This window comes from Nuphar pumila, chromosome 7 (genome assembly GCF_984573655.1).
Source record: "Nuphar pumila chromosome 7, dmNupPumi1.hap1.1, whole genome shotgun sequence".
NCBI lineage: Eukaryota > Viridiplantae > Streptophyta > Magnoliopsida > Nymphaeales > Nymphaeaceae > Nuphar > Nuphar pumila.
The window spans coordinates 113,935,163-113,961,042 of record NC_143255.1 but is presented as its reverse complement, the minus strand read 5'-3'; the positions used below and the strand labels follow the sequence as shown (position 1 = coordinate 113,961,042).

Genomic DNA, 25,880 nt, shown 5'->3' with positions numbered 1-25,880 from the left:
TTTTCGTTATCTCCAAAAGATATGTCCAGGATACAGCAAATAGCTCCAACAGTCATTCCAAAGTGTATCCTGAAAATCATGTGAATCTGGTCGGAGAAAACGACTACTTTTTCTTTTGAAGGTGGTAAAAAGAAAAAGAAAAAGAAAAAGACAAAAATACTTGCACTGAATATCAATGTTTCACCTTAGTCAGGTCTCGTCTCTTTGATGCTTCACTGTAATCATGGCTTGCATTGCAATATCCGTTGATTAAGGAGGTGTATCTCTTGCTGAATGATCATCAAAATCTGGTGCCCCCATTCTTCAGTTATCACGAATGATTCACAATCAAAATACAAATGCATAAACAGGTCCCGTCAATTCTCCTCTTTGAACAGAAGATTGTGCAACCCAACGAAATCATTCAGTGTAAGCTCTTCTGGCCGTGACTGTATTGCAGTCAGCAAGCGTCATAAAGTGCTAACAATATTTCACAAATGGGAAAAGATGATACATGATATGGACTTACCGTTACAGGAAGGCCCAGATTTTCAAGCGCATTTTCTATCTGAGCAGGTAACACATATGCTGAAGTGATCTTCAAAGCATCTTAGGCTTCCCATTAAACGCAGAATTCACCTGAAGATGGCAACTATAATAATTAAAATGAACATTAGAGAAAGTTACGATCGCAAACAAATTTCCCAACAATACTTTGCCACCTGCAAAGGCTGGGATGCTGATGGATTGGATTATTTATAGATGGAGTGTAGAGAATCTCTCAATGGAGAAAAGGGAACCGTTGATCTTAATAGAAGACATCTTAAACTTTATGCTATTCACTTCACTGGTTGATAGACTGTGCCAAATGGTTTAAGCCACCTGGTTATATTCTCAAGCTTGTGACTGCATTTATCTCATGTCACTTCATGAGAGACAAGAGATCACTGCCCTCAAAAACCTCTATGTTCCACATGCTTTTACCCTTGATTTTTTATATAACAATTATATACACGAATTCTAGTTAGATGGATTATCTCCCATAAATTTAAAATATTGAGATATATGAATGGCAATATTATTGGCTACCAAGTTATGAAAATTTTAATATATTATAACAATATTGTAATAACAGTGATGGGGGTTTCCTCCTCTCCAGAAATTTATATGGCAGAGTTCTAACACTCAAATTTGGAAAAACAAGTTATGAACAACTGGCTACTCCAAATAAAAAAAAAGAATCGAGCAAATGCAATGAAGCTGCATATGCCACTTTTTTTCCCCTTATACATGTGTGTACGTCCAATAATTGATGATTACACGATAATATATATTTTAAAAACCAAAACACTCAACTCAGTTCATAAGTTCATATAGTAATAGCTGATGGTAAAGTAGTTGACACTAATAATCTGATAGCTCAGCTGTTTAACTCAATTATCAATACACTACTGCAGTTATACTTGCCAGTCAGAGCCATCTAAAAGTATACATAAAAGATTAGGTGGTAATCAACCATTGAAAAGAAAGTTTTTGTTTGAAGTGAGTCGCGGATAATCTACTGGTCGCTTCAGTTTAAATGTAGCAAAAGCTCCATCTACCTGCACATCACAAGAAAATGTCCTATATAGGTTCGGCTATAAGTTGCTAGCACTGCATTTGTGGATACTGCTATTTTAAGGCATGCTGGTAAAGTAAGAATCACTAATATAATGCCAACTTCATGAAAACCTCATATCGACTAAAAGTATTTGAGTAAAAATGTGTATAAAATGCAGACAATTGAGGAGGAGAATTGCCATGATTATGATTAGAAATAACATGTCCTTTCAATTCCCCCCCCCCCCCCCCCCCCTAGTCCTTGCAAGACATGTTTTCTTTACGTTTATGTCAGATTTTTTGAGAGTTGAAAAAATCAACGGCCGATTATGCAATGGGTCTTCAGCTCTCAAAAATCATTCTTGTACGCTAAAAATACAATGCAAGAGTCAATTCTTACTATTTTGATTATGCTGAACACGACCATGAGGTCATATTTGGTTAAAAGGTTAAAAGTCAAAACAACCTTCCCCTATGAGTTTGAAGTTTTAACTAAGGGGTTTAGAACTTAGAGGGTAGTGGATACTTTTTTAGTAAAAAATATGCATTTAATTCGGGGTTTTTTTCAATTGTTTGGGGGGAGGGGGGGCACCGCTTGTCTGGCAGGAGCAGTTAGTGCACGTCACCTTGTGTTGGGACATTGCAAGTTCGAATTTCAATGGTATATGGTTATATAACTGGTAGGAGTCTGCCTAACCCTCTGTAACAAATATCGCAAGATATATAAAAATCTCTCGATAATATCGCGAGAAATTGCCTGAAAGTTTAAAAAGGCAATTTCTTGAGAGATTTTCAATCGGTCACAAATATCGTGATATTTACCATTTTAGCAGATATTTATCACAAGTTTTTTATTTTTAAATGTGTTTTATTTATATTTTCCTATAAAAAATATTATTTTTATATATTTTCATTTATTTTTTATTGCCGAGATTTTGCCAAAAAATGCGAGATTTATAAAAAATTTCAAAATCTCCCGAGTTTTTTGACTACCGAGATTTTGCCGTTTTAAACTTTTGTCACTATGGCCTAACCCCAACTTTCTCTGTCTAATTTTTTTTTAATAAATAAACAATAAAACCAATTCAATTCAGGCCTTTTTTAATGAATAAACAAACTACATATTCAAACTCGAAAACAAACAAAAAAACATGCGACTATAATTTTTTTGAAAAGACAACGAAAATGAGGTCTTAAGAACCTGTTTGCTCAGTCCAGGAGACGCCACAGGTGGAGTGCCATATATCAGAACAGCAGAGGCATTGCGGATACATCTTTCTCATACCTGCTGGATCGGGGCATCTGCTCCATCAAACTGGATAACTCTCTTAAAAGACTTCATACTAAGTTTCAAAAGAAGTCGTCCACAAGGGCTCAGAACATCTGGTAGGGGTAACTTGTGGATATCACCAGGTTGACAGGACGATACAAGTTTGAAACCCCATGGAGGGGTATCTTTTGCCACAAGGTTAAAGATGCATGTACTCCCAGTGGGTCAGAGAGGAGCTCAAGAGTTTTACCAACCGGAGGCCTGCCAATGTGCGGTCAGTGATAGAGGGGTTTTCCCTTGGCCTAGCTATCAAAAAAAAAATCAAAAAAGAAAGATGTCCAAATCCTAAGAAGATGACCATGAGCAAACCCTCTTCTGTATAAGCCTATATTAGACAAGGGTATCACACTAATAGGATCAGATTCATCATAGACCTTCTGATCCAAGCCGAGATTATTAGATCCACTTAGGTTGGAGTTTATTATTCTTCAACACGAATTCGCATACTTTAATTGAGATACAGACAAAATTAGTAGAAAGATAAAATTTTCACAACTGTGAAGAAAAAAATGTTCTTGTTGCTGCTGCTGTCATTATTTGATAGGCAAGCAGGGGAAGTACCCCAGACAGGATTCAAACAGTGCAACTTTACTGCTCCAGCAATCAAATTCAATCGATATGTGATAATACAATGTGTCATTGAAGTGTAATCAGCTGACAAGCTTTAATAAACTTGCAACATCGGCAAGATGCAGGATTTAGTTTAATATACTTTGATTTTCAGATCGGGCAACAGAAACCAGCAAAGCTGGTCCCAGCATACAAATTGGAAAAAATTACAGGCTCTGAGAAGGTTCATGATCTAGCAATGTTTTGACAGGAATGGGCACAAGTTTCGATGCACAAGAGTAAACCTTAACCTTCATTTGATGAATATTTATGATGCATCTACTAAGAAAAAAATTCACTTTTTTATCTCACATTAAACAATTTGTTCAATCTTTCTGTGAGGCAATGTCATCTCAGTGCAGAAACAGCTCATCCTCCAGCCTTTAATTGCTCAAACAAAGCCCATATCACAACCCCAATAATGGTGTCTCGAACCAAACCTTTCAAAAGTGCATCAAACCACTCATTCTCACTAGTGAGAGGCCACCTTCTGCCAACAAGATCACGGAACCGCAATTGCCCCTGATCATTCACCAAAGCATAGATCACTCCATTCATATGGCTCTCCCCAATGACCCCAACTACTTGTTTACAGTTATTCACAGCTTTGCTCCGCTTCAGCGACCATGCAAGATACTGAAATGAACAATTAAGTATACTCAAGCTCAAAATACAAATCCAGATTGGATTATAGAGGTGGCTGGTTGTGCACATGCCAGCCTAGGGCTCAAAAACCTGCCCCATACCCAGCCACTTGTGCTGGCCTGCAGGCAGCTTGGCCCATCACCCAGCCCTACCTGATAGAGTAGGGCAGTATCATTTGAACAATATAGAACTTGGAACACTAAGGCATGATGGCTGCAAACAAAATTGGAGGATATAATAGCACTAGTTTTGAGCTTACAACATCACGCTCGTGCATAAGGGGCTGCAAGAGCGAAGGGAAAGATAAGCTCAATTTTTTGTAAAGTTGAGATGGACTATCAGGTGCTTCCACATCCTGCATCAAAAACAAATTTATAAAAAGAAAATCAGGTTGAACTAAAAATGCAACAAAATGATGAACAGCTAACCAATATGCGGGCAACTACAATTTTTTTTTTGCATAGCTATTCATAATGTTAGATGTACACATTTAACTGCACGAGTTTGAGGATCTAATTCTTCCTTCTATTTGTACTTAAAAGAATAAATAAATAAATAACTTGCTGCTGTTCAAGGAGATATAACCTGTATGGGCAACCATGGGGCCTAGTTACTGATCCATAGCCTAACTAGGTGCCTTCTCCTAGGCAACTCTAGGTTCCCTCCTAGGGGCGACATGCAGAGGGCTGCTTGGAGGTGGGTAGTCTGAGCTGAAAGATAGTTCGTGGCTAAGGTAGGTGGTGTGACCTTAGCGTGTGCAGAAAGTCACTGCACTTAGGTGGGCTAAGTGGGTTGGCAGGGTTGCCACTCACTAGAATATGAGAACTTGAAATATGAGAACTACCATGTGAACCACAAATTTTCATGGATTTTTTGTTCTTTTCTCTTAAATCTAACCGTATGGATGTGATCTATATGCTTGGTTTTATAAGGACCAACTCTTGAATCATGCGATTATGATGCATAAACAAGAATTTGTAAGGCTTTAAAATCAATGGCTTGTAATCTTCATAAATATTCAAGCATCCAAAAGTTATATTTTTTCACTGAAAATACATGATTCAACAGTTGATTCCTAGCAGATTCACCATGCTGAACACATCTAAATGGTTGGATTTGTAAAAAAAAGTGTTGAAAATGCCCAGTTAACACAATAGTTCTCATATTCTGGTGACTATATATATATATATATATATATATATATATATATATATATATATATATATATATATAGAGAGAGAGAGAGAGAGAGAGAGAGAAATTGGTAGCTGCTCACACGTTAGGTGCGAAATGATATGTTCTAAATGGGTTTTTCTGCCCTTCCGGTGTTTTTTTTGCAGTTCTAACCCCATAAATGTGTCGGGCATAGTCGATTTACGAGGAATCCACACCTGGATCATGTGTTTTCGATGAAAAAAATGATATTTGAGCCTTGAAAATTTACAAAGATTTTTTACCGTTAATTTTTTGAAACTTATAAAATCCCACCCATGTGTTCAGAATCAAATGCTTCAAGAGCTTATCCCTATAAAATCATGTACATAGATCACATCTGTACAGTCAGAATTTAAAAATAAAATAAAAAAGGCTGAAAACCCCATTTAGCACGTTCATTTTGTACCTAACGTGCGAGCAACTACCAATCACTATATATATATAGAAGGTCCAAAAGTTATAACCAACGATGATCAGATGACATTCCTTCTCTAACATTCAAGTTTTTCATCAATCAAACTCTACATATTAGACTTTTATCATTTATTTAGTAAGCAACATGTTTTAGATTATGAATTTTCGATATTTAGGTGTGGTCCAACCAAAGGAAGGTCCAAAATCCAATATGTAAAGTCCAATCTATGAAAAACTCAATCGTTAGAGAAGGAACAAAAACTCAATCGTTAGAGAAGGAACGCCTTCGATTATCGGTTGTAGATTTTGGACCTTCCTTTGGTTGGACGGTTACCCTTTATATATATATATATATATATATATATATATATTCATTCTCACGAACTGGGTATTTCCAGCACTTTTTTAGAAAATCCGACATACACATCTAGTAAAAAGATAACTTCATATAAATTTTTAATTTTTTTGTCAACTAACCCTACAATATGATCTATATTCTATAGGCAGTCTAATGGAAAATGAGTTTTGGATCATGCGATCAGAATGCATCCAGTTTCCAAGAGGTTTAAAATTCAACCACCCACAATCTGTCACATAAACACTGATATGGTTAGCAGGCACACTTGTTGACATGCAAGTTTTATAAAATTAGGACAAAGGGACACACACACACACACACATATATATATATACTATAATGAAGTGCCAACCGAGAGAGGCAAGAACTCCAAGAGCAAGCACGGAAGCACGCACATACACAAGAGGCCACTAGAGGGCACACAATAAACCACAAAAAAGTGGTCAAGCACACAAAGGAGAAAAAAATATATTTCATTCACTAAATGCTTCACAAGAAGCTTAAGAAATACATGGGGCCATGCCCCTTATTTATACACAGCAAGGGACCCAAGGAGGGGCTCCCATAGGGACGTTGGAGCCCCTCCAACGGTCATATTTATGACCGTTGGAGGGGGGTCCAACGTCTCTATGTGGGACCCCCTTTAACAATAAAAAAGAAATAAATAAAAAACAAAAAAGAAAAAGAATAAGGAAAAAGAAAAGGAAGCATATCTAGGATATGCGTGTACATGTGAAATGACATAAATACCCCTATCGGGTATTACAATATAAATATATATATTTATATATATAGATAGACATATAGACATATATATGACTATATATATGTGTATATGTCATAACCTATATATATAAATATATATATACAACATATTTTAACATATACACGGTTAGCAGACACACAGGTTTCATAAAATTAGGACAGGGACACGGCCATACAATACACACACACACACACACACACACACACACACACACACACATATATATATATGAGTGTGTATATGATTATGTGCATTCAAAATTCTTAATAAAAAACAATAAAGTATGAATATCATTTTAAGTGCAAATTCTTGGACAACAATTCTAATTCATTATGACATTAAGGAATGGATCTACATTGAACAAATAAAGAAGAGACTGACCAACTGACCAAAAGGAAAGAAATTGGATATCTTCTTTATGATAAATGCCCGTGAACAACGCTAAATTTTAATGTAAACAATAACAAATTAAGAAAAAAGAAAACTTAATACAAAGTAAACAATCAAGATAAAAAAAGCATACAAGATCAAAGTTAATAACACAATCTAGAGTCTAGACTGTGCCCAACACAAGTTTGACCATGTCCATGAAGTGTCGTGGGGAGTCTAGGTGCCGTGTCCGTGTGACATAGCCTACAATGTATCAAAATTTCATGATTCAGAAAAAACTACATTTTTAAATCCAGAAAACACAATACAATGTGTTATTCCTAGCAAAAAGACTATGATGATAAACCCTATGGGGTCAGATTTAGAAGATGGACTAGGTGAGTATAGGTGGACCCTATCACCAATAAAGAACTTGGTCAGGCTGAGTTCAGCCAAGCTTGAGTTAGCTTGAGCTTGATCATGGGAGGCTTCAGCCAGTGTGCAGCCCCAGTTACAAGAAAATGACTGCAAATGACTTAAATTCCATCATTATGTTGATATCACAAGGATGTGGGAACGGTAACGAAACACCAAGAGTTGAGCAAATGTCACTTATGGACAAGCACAAATACAATGACCACTTATGGGTCGATAAATACAACACAAATCAGCCACTTAGGGGCACAACACACACATAAAAATATATGATTTGTTATTGAGGAATGCCTTGAGAAAGCATACATTAGAGAGGGGTTTCAACCCCTTTATATACAACAAGAGAGAGGCCATGTAGCCGTTGGGGAGATCCCAACAGCTCTCTAGCTTAATAACTAAAAAGTGTTAAAATATGTATATATATATATACATATACTTATATATATACATACGTATATATATAAGTATATATATACATATATGTATATATATACAGTTTTCCTTTTCTTGAAATACCCGATAGGGGTATTTTTGTAAAACCACATGTAACCTTTTTCTTTTTATATTTTTCCTTTTCTCCCTTTTTTCTTTTTTCTTTTTTCTTTTTTCTTTTCTCTTTTTTGTAAGACCACAAGGGCCCCACACATGTAGTCGTTGGGGCCCCAACGGTCAGATTTATGACCGTTGGGGCTCCCAACGACTACATGGGAGCCCCTTGTGGTCCCTTCCTTATCACTCCCTCCTCTATAAATAAAGGAGGTTTCTCCTCTTGTATGCACGGGTTTTTCACCCTTCTCTTTCTTTCTTCAATAATATTCAACTTATGACTTTAAGTCATTTTCTACTTTTGTGTGTACACCTTTAGTGTTTGTGTTCTTGGCTTTTGGTGTCACTCTTAAAGAGTGCTTTTGCTCTATTGGTGCTTCCGCCTCTTTTCATTACATGGTATCAGAGCTCGGTTGGTGATTGGGCTTCTCTTTGTTATCTTGGGACGTGTGCCTCTCAAGCTTTTGAAGAAAGGAAGAATATTTGGTGCCGATGGAACGTGATTCTAAAGTTGAGTTTTCTTTTAAGCTCAATGGGTCCAACTATCTTATGTGAGCCTCCGCTATGGAAAATCATCTAAGAGGTAAGAAACTTTGGGGTTTTGTTATGGGAACTACTCCCGAACCCTCTCTTGTTCTCACTAAAATCGAAAATGAGGTTGAAAAAGCTTTAGATGCCGATGAGCGCATCAAAGCTATCAATGACCATCAATCCAAAGTTGAGGATTTGGAGAGTAACCATGCCAAAATTTTGGCATGGTTTATGAACAATATTGACCTTAAAAATTGTGCTAATATTGCCAAATTTAGAAGGGCCAATGAGGCATGGTTTTTCCTTAAGGGTATGTATACCCAAAAGGATCTTGCTCGACAATTTTTTTGTCAAGAAAAAATCCGTTCCACCAAACAAATGGATATGAGTGTCCGGGACTACTTTAGCTCTCTAACCCCTCTTTGGGATGAACTTGCTCTTCTTGAGCCTAAATGGGTGGTCCCGGAAGATATTGAGTTAAGAAGGGAACAAATTGAAAATGAACATTTTTTCCAATTTCTTCATAGTCTTCGACCGGAATTTGAACAAGTTAGGGCATCCCTTCTCCATAGAAGCAAAGCCTTACCCATTGAAGACGCCCTTGCCGAAATATGCCAAGAAGAAACTCGACTTGGCCTAAGTTTTAAGAGTGATGAAGTTTTGGCCGTTACTAGGCCCGAATCTAATGTAAAAGCATATAGACTTCCTCACTTTAAAAAAAATAATGGGCCTAGAAAGGGAGTGATATGTCATTATTGTAATGAACTGGAACACATTAGACCGGTTTGTCCCAAACTTAAGGGAAAAGTAGCCGCGGTTGGAGAAAATTCTCCAAAGAAGGAAGAAGAAAGTGCCAAAGAGGGAGATATCAAAGAAACTCTTAATCATATCTCCGAAGTTCTCCAACATCTTCTCAAGACGTCTTCTTCAACATCCGGAGCCGCCATCGCCTATTCTTCATCACCTCCAGGTATGTGGATACTAGACTCCGGTGCTTCTTTTCATATGAGATCTCATAAAAACTCTCTTTCAAATGTTTTTTCCGAACCCATATCCTCTTATGTCTCAACGGCCGATGGAACATCTTTGAAAATTGAAAGTATTGGAACACTTGATTTTAAAAAATTTCAAAACTTTTTCGTTCCTAAAGTAAGAATCGTTCCAAAAATTAATCTAAATCTTTTTTCCGTTTCCCAAATCACCGATCATTGATGCCAAGTCTCTTTCTCACCTAAAGATTGCACCGTGCAGGATCTCCAGTCAGGGAAGCTGATTGGGCAAGGCCATAGAAGGGGTGATCTCTATTTTATGATTTTTTGACTCTTCCATCTAAGTCATCTTGCAATCTTGTAAAAGACAAAAGTATTGGTATTTGGCATGAGAGACTTGGTCATCCAAATTTTGTAGAAATGTCTCTTTTTCCTTTTTTGAACAATACTTGTAAAGACAATCACATGACTTGTAAAGATTGCATTTTTGGGAAATCTAAAGCTACTCCATTTCCTCAAAGAAGTTACTTCACCACTCGGCCTTTTGAACTTGTTCATTCCGATGTATGGGGACCTTCCCCTATTTTGTCTAAAGGAGGATTTTCGTACTATGTGGTCTTTATTGATGACTTCACTCGATGTACATGGATTTACTTCCTAAGTCGCAAATCCAAAGTTTTCTCCTTCTTTAAAGAATTCCATGCGATGGTTAAAAATCAATTCTTGGGAAACGTATCTATTCTTAGGTCCGATTCGGGAGGCGAATACATGTCCAATGATTTTCAAAGTTATTTAAAAGAAAATGGAATTTGTCATCAACGTTCTTGTCCCAACACTCCGCAACAAAATGGTCTTGCAGAAAGAAAGCATAGGCACATAATAGAAACCACAAGAACGTTATTAATTTCAAAAAATATTCCAAAATCCTTTTGGGCCGAAGCGGTTCTAACCTCAACATACCTTATCAATAGAACCCCTTCATCTTCTTTGAAAAATCTCTCTATTTGAAAAACTTTACAATATGTCTCCCGATTATAAAAGACTAAGATTTTTTTGATGTAAATGCTTTGTTCTAACTCACAAAAATGATAAACTTTCTCCTAGGGCTATTGGATGCATTTTCTTAGGATATGGCGAAAAACAAAAAGGTTATCGATGTTTTGACATACTTAAAACAAACTTTATATCTCAAAGGATGTCACATTCCTAGAAGAAGAAAATGGTTTTTTGCACCAACCGAATCAAAACATTGATTATTCCTTTTTATTTGACTTGTTGCCTCAAGAAAACATCATAGATGATCATATTGATCCTAGTGAACCTCTCAGTGAAGATCATTTTGAACATCCAAATGATGATCAAAATTTAGAAGAAAATATGTCAAGACAAATACAAGTCTACTCTAGAAGGAATGAAAGAAATCCACCTTGTGCCCTTGAAAATTTTTCTCAAAGTGAGTCAATCGAAAAAACCTCGCAAAGAAGATTAAATGGTATTTCCAAAGTACCAAATAGATTTGTTTCTTATGATTCTTTTTCTCCAAACTTTCGAGCATGTCTACTTGCTCTTCACTCCTTTCATGAACCATCTCATTACAATGATGCTAAACAATATGCTCATTGGAATGAAGCTATGGAACTAGAACTTAATGCTCTTAAAAAGGCACAAACTTGGGAAATCATTGATCCTCCCAATGGCAATAAACCCATTGGATGTAGATGGGTTTTTAAAGTAAAAACTAAGTGTGATGGTTCATTGGAAAGATATAAGGCTAGGTTAGTGGCCAAGGGATATGCCCAAGAATATGGGATAGATTATGATGAAACCTTTGCCCCTGTTGCTCAAATGACTAGTGTTCGAGCCTTTATTGCAATAGCCTCTGCTAAAAAATGGCCAATTTTTCAATTAGATGTCAAAATGCCTTTTTAAATGGAAATTTAAATGAAGAAGTTTACATGGAACCACCTCTGGGTATGAATTTAAATGGTAGAATTTTGAAATTGAAAAAGGCCTTATAGACTTAAGCAAGCTCCTAAAGCTTGGTATGATAAGTTTAGTAGTGTATTAATCAATTTAGGATTTACTTCTTGCTATACTGACACTGTTCTTTTTGTTAAGAAAACAGGTAATCTCATTGTTATTCTTCTATTATATGTTGATGATATGATCATCACTAGGGATGACAAAAATGGGGTAAATGATGTGAAGTCTATGTCAAAAGAAACCTTTGATATGTCTGACCTTGGATTCTTGAGATATTTCTTAGGAATTGAAGTGGCATACTCCCCGCGAGGATACATTTTATCTCAGATGAAATTAGCAGCAGACATTTGTACCAAATCTGGAATATCTGATGAAAAGAAAGTTGAGACTCCCGAAGTTATCAATGCAAAACTGAGACTTGAGGATGGTGTTCTTCTTGAGGATCCAACTCCCTATCGTCAATTAATTGGATCTCTCACTTACTTATCCATCACCCGTCCTGACATAGCTCATGCAGTTCATGCTGCAAGCCAGTTTCAACATGCACCTACTACAGTTCATATGGCGGCTGTAATGAGAATTGTGCGATACATCAAAAATACCATCTCCAAGGGACTCTTCTTATCCTCTTCCTCATCTCTTGAATTAACTGCTTTTACTGATGCTGACTGGGGAGGAAATCCCAATGATTGTATCTCAACTACTGGTCTTTGCATTTTTTTAGGTGAATCTCTCATCTCGTGGAGATGTAAGAAGCAGCAAAAGGTCTCACTATCATCCACTGAAGCTGAATATCGGGCTATGGCAATGACAACAATGGAAATCGTGTGGCTCAGAGGACTCCTTGGTGACATGGGTGTCCTCATTTCCTCACCCACCAAGTTCTGCTGTGATAACAAAAGTGTGATCTACATTGCAAGCAATCATACGTTTCACGAACGGACCAAGCATATCGAGATGGATTGCCACTACGTTCGAGATGAATTCCTCAAAGGAACTATCACATTACCATACGTCACTTCAGAATATCAACTGGCTGACTTCTTCAGCAAAGCGCTCCCAACTCCACGATTTATGTTTCTTCTTGGCAAACTTTCGGTCTTCTCCCCGTAAAGTTTGAGGGGGCGTGTTAAAATATGTATATATATATATATACATATACTTATATATATATATACATATGTATATATAAGTATATATATACATATATGTATATATATACAGTTTTCCTTTTCTTGAAATACCCGATAGGGGTATTTTTGTAAAACCACATGTAACCTTTTTCTTTTTATATTTTTCCTTCTCCCTTTTTCTTTTTTCTTTTTTCTTTTCTCTTTTTTGTAAGACCACAAGGGCCCCACACATGTAGTCGTTGGGGCCCCAACGGTCAGATTTATGACCGTTGGGGCTCCCAACGACTACATGGGAGCCCCTTGTGGTCCCTTCCTTATCACTCCCTCCTCTATAAATAGAGGAGGTTTCTCCTCTTGTATGCACAGGTTTTTCACCCTTCTCTTTCTTTCTTCAATAATATTCAACTTATGACTTTAAGTCATTTTCTACTTTTGTGAGTTTTGTGTGTACACCTTTAGTGTTTGTGTTCTTGGCTCTTGGTGTCACTCTTAAAGAGTGCTTTTGCTCTATTGGTGCTTCCGCCTTTTTTCATTACAAAAAGCCCATAACCTAAATCTAAATTACATACACAAAAATAAATACAAGAAGAAAAAGGAAAATCCATGTACAAAGACTACTATATCCTTACACAAGTAAAAGACTAAAAACACCTTATATATACATACATTAACACTCCCCCTCAAATTTACGATGTGATCACCGAAAGTTTGCCTAACAAGAAATGAAACCTAGAAAAAGGAAGAGCTTTAGTGAAGAAGTTTGCAAGCTGATATTCTGCCAGTGAAATAGTCTTCTTAAAAAATTATTCTCTGACATAATGGCAATCTATCTCAACGTGTTTAGTGCGCTCATAAAAAATATGATTCTCAACGATGTATATGGCACTTTTGTTATCACAACATAATCTTGACGATGTCGTTAATAGTACTCCCATGTCTTCTAATAAGCGTCTCAACCATACAATCTATGATGTTGTAGTTGTCATAGCATGATACTCGACTTCTGTTGAGGATAGAGATACCTTTGGTTGCTTTTTACATTTTCAGGACACCAGTGAATCTTCTACAAAAACACAAAAACCAGTGATTAAGCGTCTATCATTAGGATCTTCTCCCCAGTCAAAGTCAGAATATGCAATCAATTTAAGAGGGAATGAAGATAGCAATAATCCTTTATTAACATAATTTCTTAGATATCTAACAATACACATAACACACATATGAACAGAGGTAGGGGAGTGCTGAAATTGACTAGCAGTGTGAACTGCATGAGATATGTATGCTCTAGTAATAGTCAAATATGTTAAGGCACCAATCATCTATCGATATAGAGTGGGATTGTTCAATAGAATTCCATCATCTATCTAATTGATAACCTCAAGAGTGTCCACTCTTCTCTCATTAGTGATTCCAAATCTGCCAATAATCTCAGTTGCAAATTTAGATTGAGTTAAGAAATATCCTCAGGGAGAAATAGGCTACTTCAATCCCCAAGAAAAATATGAGAAAGCCTAAATAAATCATTTCAAAACTTTGTTTGAGTATATGCTTAATATGATTTACTCAGTGTTTGTCTCCTCCAGTTATGATCATGTCATCAACATAGAGAAGCAAAATCACAATACCTGCATCAAATTTCTTAACATATAAAGCAGTGTCAGCATAACATGAACAATATCCAAGATTAATCATAACAGAACTAAAACGATCATATCAGGCCTTTGGTGATTCTTTGAGACCATACAAAGCCTTTTTAAGATGAAGGACTTTTCCAACCGAAACCTCATACCCAAGTGGTAGATCCATATAAACTTCTTCTTTTAATTCACCATTAAGGAAGACATTTTTGACATCCATTTAGTTGATAGGCCATTTCTTAATAGCAGCCACAACTATGAGAGTCCTAACAGTGGTCATTCTAGCTACAGGACAAAGGTCTCATAATAATTTATTCCATATTCTTGTGAGTAGCCTTTGGCTACTAACCTAACTTTATGTCTTTCTAAATTTTCGTCACTCTTAGTTTTTACCTTGAAGACCCATCTACAACCTATCGATTTCTTTCCAGATGACAAGTTTGTCAATTCCCAAGTCTTGGATTTTTCTAATGCTTTTATTTCTTCACTCATAGCATTTTTCCATTCGAGATGATCTTTGACTTGATTATATGAAGCTGGCCCAAAGTAGGAGAAGATTTTCACTAGACAGGCTCTATATTGAGGGGCAAAGGACTCATACATCACAAATCTATCAAGAAATTTATGTGGTCTTTCTAAACGCCTAATGTTTCTAGTTTCTTAGTCTTCTAGGTTGGAATATTTTTCTAAGGCATTAGGATGATAGCTATCATGTCTTCTTTTATATTGAATAATTTGGGAGTGATCCTGATGTCGACCACACTGAGCATGTGTTTGAAGTTCATTATTATCAACAAAGTTCTCATAGGATATCAAACCATTATCACTTTTAGAATCTAATTTTAAAAATATATATTCATCTTCTCTCTTAAGCACATTTTTATCAAAAAAACTTTTTTGTTCCAAGAAGGTAACATTTCTTGAAACATACAATTTATCATTTTCAAAATCATAACATCTAAACCCTTTTTTGACTCGCACCATAGCCCGAAAATACACAGGGAATGGCCCTCAGAGATAACTTGTCATTTGTATTGGTGAGCAGAAAACACTTACATCCAAAAGTTCTTAGTCTACAATAGTCAGGAGGAATTTTGTAAAGTTTTTCATACAATGAAATATTTTGAAGATTTGATGATGAAAGCCGATTTATAAGATAAACTGCAGTAATGGCAGCTTTAGCCCAAAAATGTTTTGAAACACCTTTGGAAATGAGCAAGGTCCTTGAGGTTTTTATTATATGTTGTTTTCTTTTGGCTAAGTCATTCTAAATGTGTTTGCACATGATCTTTGATGAAAGATTCCATTAGAGTTCAAGTAGTTTTTAAAGTCATTTGACATGTATTCTACTTGTGAATCAGAACGAAAAATAGGAATGTTGGTTTTGAGAAGATTTGTAACTAATTTATAAAAAATTTTGAAGTTTTCAAATACTTCATGTTTGTGCCTAAGAAAGTAGATCCATGTAAATCGAGAATAATCATCCACAAAAATAACATAATATGAATATCTACCTTTAGACTTAACTGAGGCAGGTCCCCAAACATCAGAATGTATTAATTCAAGAGGCTTTGAAGTAGAATTTTTTTTTTCTTGATAAGGAATGGGTTTCATTTTAGCAAGAATGCAATCAGTATATTGGATTTTTTCATTAAAAAAATTTATCAAATGAGATACATTGGATAACTTAGTAATACTAGGATGACCTAGTCTTTGGTGTCACAAAATTAAATCCAACTTTTGTATATTTAGACAAAGGGGTTTTTGAAAATAATTAACTGATCCATGTAGTAGAGGTCTCCTTCTCTATGCCCTTTTCCAATCTGCTTTTCGGACTAAAGATCTTGTATCAAGCATTGGTTAGATGTGAAGGACACACTACAACCTTGATCAGTGATTTGAGAAACAAAAAGTAGGTTTATATTGAGTTTTGGAACAATTCTTATTTTTGGAATAAAAAAATTTAGAGATTTTTCAAAATTTTCAATTCCTTTAATATCAAGAGAGGAACCATCAATAGTGAAAACATTTATTTTACTTGAACCAATACTATGATCAATAATCATGGAACCATTATAGGTCATATGAAATGAAGCACCAGAATCTAGGAGTTAAGGGGTCATACTAGGAAGTGATGAACTGGAGATGACAACATCAATTATAAAAGAATCTTTGAGGAGAGGTTGCAAGGCTTACATTAATTGAGATATCAACATGTTTCCTATCATTTTGCTTGGAGTTTCTTTGTCGACTTGAGAAGTACCAACTGAAGCAAATTTTCTTTCCTCTTTAGTTTTAAATTTAGGACAATATGGCCTAATATGTCCAAGTTCTCCACAGTTATGGCGTACAATAATGGGTTTCTTTTTTTTATCTCCTTTTTCATCGTAAAACTGAGGTTTTTCAAAATTATTTTTATAGAAATGAGGAGGCCTATATGAATGATAGTTGGCACCCAGTCTTGACACGACTAAAACATTATCCTTGGACTCCTTTGATTTGGTTAAAGATTTTAATCTTGTCTCTTTCATCTAAACTTGAGCCAAAACTTCATGAATAGGTGGAAGTTTCTTATGCTTTCTATGAAGAATGTTACTTCTCACTTGTTCAAATTCGGGTCTTAGACCCCAGATAAATTGAAAAAATTATTCATTAATAATTTGTTTTTTTCTTCGTTGGGCATTATTAGGAGTATCCCAAATGGGTTTCATCTTGGCCATTTGATCCTACAACCTTTTTAGAATCCCATAGTACTCTCTCACATTCGTTTTTCCTTGCTTACAATTGTGAATTTTGTCTTGTAATTCTCATCTATATGCAGCATCACTTTGAGTATATGTTTGTTTGATAAAGAGACAAGCTTCATCGGCTCTTTCAAACTCCAATATGTTCTCACAAGTATCTTAACTCATACTTCCCATAAATAGGAAAAGGACCTCTGCATGTTCAATTTTCCATTCTTTCATAGCTTTCTTATATCTCAAAAGAGCTTACTCTCTTTCTTCTCCTTTAAGAACCTCTTCCTTAGTAGTTCCATCTTTTTCACTAATGGTCTTTGTGAAAATAAGTTGTGGTTCCGTTGTGGAACCATCAACATATTCCGACAAACCTTTCAAAATCAAAATTCTTTTGATGGCAGTGGCCAACAAATTATAGTTATTCTCATCAAACTTAATTGGGACTACCGTCACAACCTCCTTGTCCACCATAGAAGAGAAGAGAGATGCGTGCTGGCAAAGCTTCACGTCTTCAAAACAGTCAAAAGAATATCCAATCTTCAAGTAGAATATAGGCACGCTTCCTGAGGCTCTATCCGATCTTCACGATCCACCACGAGACTTTAGATATCACCAAAATCAGCAATAGAGCACTTGGCTCTGATACCATGTAACAAAACACCAAGAGTTGAGCAAATGTCAATTATGGACAAGCACAAATACAATGACCACTTATGGGCACAACACACATAAAAATATATGATTTTTATTAAGAAATGCCTTGAGAAAGCATACATTAGAGAGGGGTTTCAACCCCTTTATATACAACAAGAGAGAGGCCATGTAGCTGTTGGGATCTCCTCAATGGCTAGAAATATAGCCGTTGGGGAGATCCCAATGGTTCTCTAGCTTAATGACTAAAAAGCCCATAACCTAAATCTAAATTACATACACAAAAATAAATAAATAAATAAATACAAGAAAAAGGAAAATACATGTACAAAGACAACTATACCCTTACACAAGTAAAAGACTAAAAAACCCCTATATATACATGCATTGACAGGAACAACTCTTGTAGAATTATGGACCTTGAAAAGGAAAAGAAAATGAAATTTCATGACAAGTTCCACAAGACTTGATTGTCCACTATTTTGTAAAACCAAATAAGTATTCATACAAAATCACCTGAATGGGTAAGGCTGCCATATGCTTAGCCAAAAGATTTTTAACAAAATCTGTAAGAACTCCCAATTTGGAGTTCTTGGAACCCCTAGGAAAAGGAGAGAGGAGTTATATTACTTAGGAGAGAGTAGTTGCCTTCAGATATTGGGTATGAACATAGGATTACTATTACCCTAATTATGTAAAACAGTGGCAAAATAAGGTCTGAGCAAAGGATTACTGTGATGCTAATTATGTAAAACAATGCAAAATAGCTAAAAAGTAAGGTGTGTGAGAATTATGCATGATATGTTGTACACAGTTCAACTCAGAATCAGGATGGTAAGACAAACTGTCCCAGAAGCTTTTTGGGTATTTCAAAAACATCGGCAAGTGACTTAGTGGTTCTTAGTCGAGAGTATGTATTGTCATTCATATGGCTAACACAGGGCACTTGTTGATTGAAAAAATTTGAATTCAGTTTCCCACGTTACTGAGATATGGAAACTTATATTGCAGTTAACAACTCAGCAATACATTCTGACAAAAGTAAAACATTAAGTTTAGGAAATGCAGTAAAAAGAAATGGTTCTTGAATCTATAAAACATGGAAAGTTAGAATATGACAATCAATGAATCGTTAGAATGAAATAACCTCATTGTTGTTTCCAGTCAGCTCCAAAGTTGAAGAACTTATGCCTCTGAAAAGTATCATGACCAACTTTAGTTTCTCATCCCATTTGAGGGATCCCCATGCGCGTCCAAGCTAAAGATATGCCGCAAGTACAACATTAAGAAGAAAGCTTCTATATATTCACCATTAGAGGAAAAAGAAAAGGATGAACAGATCCATATGTTAATCATCTCGGTCATTCAAAATTCACAATGCTTGTAAGAACAGCTCTGGGATTGAACAAAAAACATACAGTGATTTCAATTGGACGATCGCCCAGAACTATTTGAGCTCCAACCTCTTCAGATGCAATCCGAGCTGCACGAAACTGGAAAAATAAATTTAAAGGTGAAACGAACATCAGTTAGCATGGCTGATAATAATCTGTTAGATAAAAGTGTCCAAATGAGATATGAAAGTAAATGATATGTGGTTTGTACCTCATCCCCGAAAGGTCTGCCCACAGAGGAGGAAATTTTAGAAGAGAAGGCTGCAAAAAGCAAACGTAAAGCAAGAGCAGACTGACCACCTGTGTTGCCAAACATATGAATACGTTAACACGGGGGTAACAGACGACCAACTATATAAAAAAGACTGAACAAAATAAGCAATATGGTCATGTGCTTAATGAATTTATTTTCACTTCAAATAAGAAGCTATTTGTATTTTCAATTCATAGTGGAAAAGCAAATGATAAACTAAAAGAATATACAGTTTCGGTTTCGCCACAGGGAAGGTATCATCATACTTTGCTGCAAGTGTATCATTTTTCAAAGAACATACAGGAAATATTTTGCAAGAGGGCATTGCCAATTTGTAGCATGTATTATATAATTTAGGCCCACTGAGAGGGAAGAAACACCTTTGCCAGGTCACTAGCCGATGCCTGGGCAGGCTCCACCAGCTTCAGGGGATGAAAGAGCCCACTTAAGGATTACATGATCTTGGTAGACCCTGATTTTCATGCATGTACAGCCAGACATGTTTGTCCTACGTAGAACTCAGCCAATCGGCCAATACAAACTCATGCCTAGTGATCTATCATTACACTTAACCTCTGTTTTTAGCTTGCAACTAAACATAACAGCCACTTCTACTATAATTGAAGGACCAAAATGTTAACTCACCCAAACTCAAACTCCGGCCTATGGCACCAAAAAACCTCTGTCCGCTCAAAGAAAACATATTTGATTTCATTGCAAGAGCATCATCAGCACTTGATGGCAGGGAAGAGAACATTATACCAGCTCTGAAGTTGAGTCCTGCAAAATTTTAAGTTCATTCCTGAATGATATGATCATGATATATTTAATTAATGAGAAACCTTCTCCATCAGCATTACAAACTTGAAATTTTTTCACATCATGCAAAAAATTGTTAAGGAACAATAAAACATCCAAATATGAAAAATTCGACAACCTGTGGACTCCCTTGCATCTTTCTCATGCCTACTAAAGAAATATTTCAGCCAGTGACCATGTCGAGGGCTCTCATATGCTTTGAAGAATAGATAGCTTCAAGTCCGCATACCATTTCACCAATGAAAAATAAAAAAGCAACAAAAGAGATAATCTTCCACGTGAAAGAAAAAATGACCAATGCCGTTTGATGCCAAATAAAGGATGAAAAACCTATCTAATACATGTAGCAAGAAGTTAACCAAAACAAACCCATTTTCTACCGACACCAAGAAACAAAAGGCTCAAGATAACCCCAATGCCATGCGATGCCTCCTCATGTCTAATGTAACCAATGAATTTCTATAACATGCACATGAACAGGGGCACATCTGATTCACAGTATGTAAGACAGTTGATACCCCGATTCTTCACTGTTTGAGCCGAGTGATATAACGGGTTGAATAATACTTCACACAAGAGACCACCGCGCTACTCCGTCTTCCTTCATCTGTGCAATTGTTTTGGGATGAAGGCGTAGTTGTTGTTGTTGTTGTTTGCACATGAACAGGGGCATAGGACATAGATAATGTCATCCTATGATAAGAACACTGGGCATATTTAAACGCTTAATCACTTACATTGTGACATATTTACCAGTGTATCATGCAATATTGCACAGATGAAGGAAGACGGAGTAGCGCGGTGGTCTCTTGTGTGAAGTATTATTCAACCCGTTATATCACTCGGCTCAAACAGTGAAGAATCAGGGTCTCAACTGTCTTACATACTGTGAATCAGATGTGCCTCCAAGTTTCATTTTTTGTTTAATTCGTTTATGCATCATCTTGTTGAAATTCAGACAACAAAATTGTCACTACAATGCCTTGTTGCATTGGCATGGGTGCTTCATGTTATATACCATTTCCACGATTTTAGTCCAACCATCCATAATTTACTTAAGGATTTGCTATATTGAGGATCACCTGCATTTCTATTGTATTCGTTTCAGTTGAACCACCACGTTTAGTATGTTATCCACAATTATTAACCCACAAATATGGAAAAAAAGCATGAAATTCAAGAACCCAAATCGAGAAATCTTGTTGCAGAGTTGAATCTAAAACTTTGAGATGATAGCTTAATCTTCATTTCCATTCACTCCTACTAAAATTGGCAATTCTGAAACAAAAAGAAACGCTAATCCAGAATAAGAAAAGCCCAACAAAAAATAAAATCAAACTGAGCGAGACAAAGACCAATCCTTGCCTGCTTCTGCATAGCTCGACGACGACATTCTCCGGCCTCACCGTCTTCACCACGCGCTCGACGTCCGCCGCCGACTTCTCCTCCACGTGATTCACGCCGACGATCCAGATCATCTCCGGCTCCGCGAAACCGTCGCCGCGTCGGGAGCCCAGGCGAGACCTCTTCACGAGGACCAACCTTCCGCCCTCCACCAGATCGAGCAGCCCAGGATGAAGCTCCGCAACCTCGGACCGCGATTCCTGCAAGAACTCCGATCTGTAGTCGAAATCGAGGGGAGGGGGGCTTATTTTGGACACCATAGGGCGGCTCTTCTCCGACCTCGTCCTCGTGCGTCTAGGTGAGGACAACGAGACCGGGAACGGCCTGCAGAGGGAGACGAAGGAACGGAAAGCGAGAGCTTCCATGAGGAGCGAGGGCGGAGGGAAGATGATGGCTCCCATTTCCGTGAAGGGGATTCCACAGAGAGAGGGAAGGAGGGATTCTGAACTTCCTGATGGGGGATGAGGACGCGACCACAGCCACGTTGTCTCGTTAACGGCCACTTTTTTTGGAGGGAGAGAAAGCGCGTGAAAGCAACGCCTCTGGACCTGGTAAAATCTCGGCGCGAGGGAAATTATGTATTTTTCTTGAGAAAGTTTATGGAAAATCTGACGATGAAAAAAATGAAGTATTTTAAAAATATGGAGAAATTGCAGATAGACGATACGAGAAAATCACGATGGTTTCAAAATATCACGGGTAGCTTTTACATATGGATCAGATTTTATCCAATATCCGACCAAATTTATCGAAACGACATCCGATTGTAATCAAATGTGAATATGGTTTTGCTTTTTAGCTACCCACAAATTTCTGGGCTTGATGGATCACTAAATCCGATTACATGTAGAAGACCAGATATGGTGTGAGTTTTTTATCAGCCCAACCGGAAACTGAATTGAATCCGTTTAGCTAAAATCCGAACCGTTTACATCTCTATTTACATAGCATCAAAATAATTTTAAAGATTCGGATGGGATTACAAACAAAATTAGGTTGGACCCGATTTTTTACTTGCTAGATTCGGGTCCCTGTTGGGTCTCGGACCTCGGTTCAGGAGAATTTCAACTGGACTGATCTAATCAGACTTTGCACATTGGGCAAGATAATGGTTTTGAACCAATGTGGGCTCAGCTTGTCTGGTAGGAGCAGCTATTGCACGTCACCTTGTGTTGGGAGGCTGCAGGTTCAAAACCCAATGGTATAATTGTATAACTGGTAGGGGTCTGCCTAACCCCAGCTTGCCTTTCAAAAAAAAGGATAATGGTTTTTGAACCAAGGTGTGGCCCGGCCTAAGTCTAAGTCTAAATCGTTGGGCAATGAGCCAGATCGGTCGATGGTGGGCAGCGAGCAAGATGAGCTCAGTCTGAATCAAGAGGATGCTAAATCCTTGGTTATTTGGCATCAGATGTTAGAATGAAGATATCTAGAGAACTATAATGGAAGTGGTGGAAAGTGCTACTGAAAAATATCGTAGCAGAGAGAGTGGTCGTTGAATCCTCAAGGAAAGATGTAGTTCTCATGGTTAATCGGATTATAGAAGGTCCAGGGCAAAGAGATATGATAGACAATGATTCATATTTTTTTACGAGTCTGGGTGGTTTTCGGCATAGTGACAAATAAATTTCTCAAAAAATTTGCAAGAAATTACCCGAAAGTTAAAAAAGATAATTTCTCCAGAGTTTTTTTGGCGAAAACATAAATATCATGTTTTAAACACGATATTTTATGTTTTTATCAGCTATTTATCGTGAAAAACGGTGTGGTTTTTGTTTTTAAATATTTTATTTCTTTATAAATATTACTTTTTTATATTTTAAATTTAGTTTTTATTGCTGAGATTTTGCAGAAAAAACTATGAGATTTAAAAAAATAAAGTCAATTTCTCATGAGTTTTTGGCTGTCCATATTTTTTCCGTTTTTAACTTTTGTCACTATTGTTTTCGTTGTATGTGGACTCTTAAGGGGAGAAATTATATGCCTACAAATTTAGCAAATATAAAAGTCTTGATTGTGTTAGGATTTGGAAGTATAAACCACCAGATTGGCATCTTTTGTTAATTCTTTCTAACTATAATTAAATGAAATGTAATCTGGTAGGTGTGTTGCCTAACCCTAGTTTGCTTATCAAAAAAAAAAAGAGAGGGGGAACTAGTGCACTGACCCTCTATTAAAAATGAATGTCCAGCCCCAACACAGAACTATGCCTACCTTTAGGGCAGGTTTGAAAGAGAGAAAACTCTAGTAGGAAAAGAGAGTTTGGCCTATGTGAGTTTTTGAGCCTATGTGAGTTTTTGATATGAGAAGTTTTCCAAAAGAAAGTGTTTTTTGCTTGTTTGTGTATAGCATGAGAAAAAAAAGGTAAAAAAATGTGAAAAATTGAGAGAGAGGAGGAGGGTGGTGGTGATGGTGGTATTTGGTGGTGGTAATGGCGAGATGCTGGGTGGTGGTGGTGAGATGCGGTGAAATGGGTGGTGGAGAGTGCAAAAATATTTTTTTTTTTTGATAGAAAACATTCTTCCACCCCCTCATAGAGGAATGTTTTCTATCAAAGAGCACGTTTGGAAAAAAGAAAGGTGTAGGAAAAGTAATACAAAATAGAAAATCTGTATGGATTTTTCGATCCTTCCAAATGAGAGAGACTTTTTTGAGAGTTTTTCTAAAAAGTACATTTTTTGATAGGAAACATTCTTCCACGAGAGGTGGTGGAGGAATGTTTTCTACCAAAAGAAAATTTATTTTTACACTCTCCACCACCCATCTCACCATCACCACCACCCTCCTCCTCCTCTCTCTTATTTTTTTATGTTTTCTCACTCAGTTTTTCTCATGCTACACAAACAAGCAATAAACTTTTCTTCGGAGAACTCATCAAAAACTCTCATAAGCAAAACTTTCTTTTACTACCAGAGTTTCTTTCTTCCAAACCTGCCCAAAAAGTGTACTTTTTAGAAAAACTCTCTCAACGAAAAAGTTTCTCTCATTTCAAAGGGTTGAAAAATCCATATGAATTTTTTCATTTTGCATCACTTTTCCTACATTTTTCTCACTTTCAAACATGCCCTTAAGGTGTGTTTTGAGGGAGGTATATTTTGTGAAGGTAAGTGGTAAAACTATAATTAATGTATCTGTCTAGTATTTTTAGAAAACAAGAATCATGGAAACCTCATCCCTCTCCAATTAGTGGGACTCAACATTTTTCTGAATTTGAATTGCAACATATAGTGGCATGAGCTTGCTGACTCCTTGGTCCTAGGTTTGACTCCCACTGAGTGTGCGAGTGGGCTCGATAAGGATTGACAACTCCAGTCTCATCACTCATTTTCTTGTCCACTCCTATCACCCCTCCAACACAGACTCTCAAACAGAACCATTGTTGATATCTGATATCTAAATTCATGCTTATCAAATCAGCCTAAACCTGAACCAGACAGATGAATTTGAAACATGATAATTCACCTGGTTTTTAGGATTAAATGGCCTATTCTTTTTTTATTTATGCCGAGAATACCAACCTAAAAGAATACACACCAGTCCAGTCACACGTATAATTTTAGTAGGAATCCAATACGTATGTTAGGATGCAAATTGATGGTTGCAAGTCAATCTAATCACATGAACGACCCGTGGCAGTCTTTAAGGACCTTTTTTTTGCACCGTCCAAGAATTCCTGGAGAGCCGTGCTTCTTACAATTACGAATGATAAACAAGCCCAATGAACCCAACAGTATCATTTACTATTGGATTGGATTGAGCTAGTTCGGTTAGTGTTCATGCTGAGTAAAAAACATTCCATGATATATATATATATATATATATATATATATATATATATATATAGAGAGAGAGAGAGAGAGAGAGAGAGAGAGAGAGAGAGAGAGTAATGGGTCCATGCTAAACCCATTTGGTGTTAAACTGCATGTTAAATAGGTTTTTCAGTCTTTTTCATTTTATTTTTAAGTTCTGACCGTACAGATGAGATCTATGTACTCGAGTTTAGAGGAATGAGTTCTTGAAGAGTTTAATTCCAACGCATTGATGGGTTTTTATAAAGTTTGAAAAATCAATGGTCCAAAATCTTTG

At 36.6% G+C, this 25,880-nt stretch overlaps 1 protein-coding gene and 1 long non-coding RNA gene across 3 annotated transcripts; both read right to left on the bottom strand.

Annotated features, from left to right (window-relative positions):
• Positions 1 to 423, bottom strand: LOC149833008 (uncharacterized). Its single transcript, XR_016433142.1, has 2 exons — positions 185 to 423; positions 1 to 69 (listed from the first exon to the last, which is right to left on the bottom strand). It is a non-coding gene; the product is annotated as an uncharacterized LOC149833008 (long non-coding RNA).
• Positions 424 to 3,503: 3,080 nt separating this feature from the next.
• Positions 3,504 to 22,272, bottom strand: LOC149833007 (TraB family protein). 2 transcript variants are annotated; one of them, XM_090014837.1, is made up of 7 exons: positions 21,759 to 22,272; positions 20,220 to 20,341; positions 19,533 to 19,621; positions 19,346 to 19,420; positions 19,075 to 19,185; positions 4,422 to 4,517; positions 3,504 to 4,153 (listed from the first exon to the last, which is right to left on the bottom strand). In XM_090014837.1, the coding sequence occupies exons 1-7, from the start codon at positions 22,196 to 22,198 to the stop codon at positions 3,887 to 3,889; spliced, it is 1,200 nt and encodes a 399-aa protein (XP_089870963.1). In that variant the 5' UTR covers positions 22,199 to 22,272; the 3' UTR covers positions 3,504 to 3,886. The 2 variants fall into 2 exon arrangements, with proteins under 2 accessions (XP_089870963.1, XP_089870964.1); XM_090014838.1 differs by having other exon boundaries at positions 20,220 to 20,354; positions 21,759 to 21,930.
• Positions 22,273 to 25,880: the final 3,608 nt, after the last annotated feature.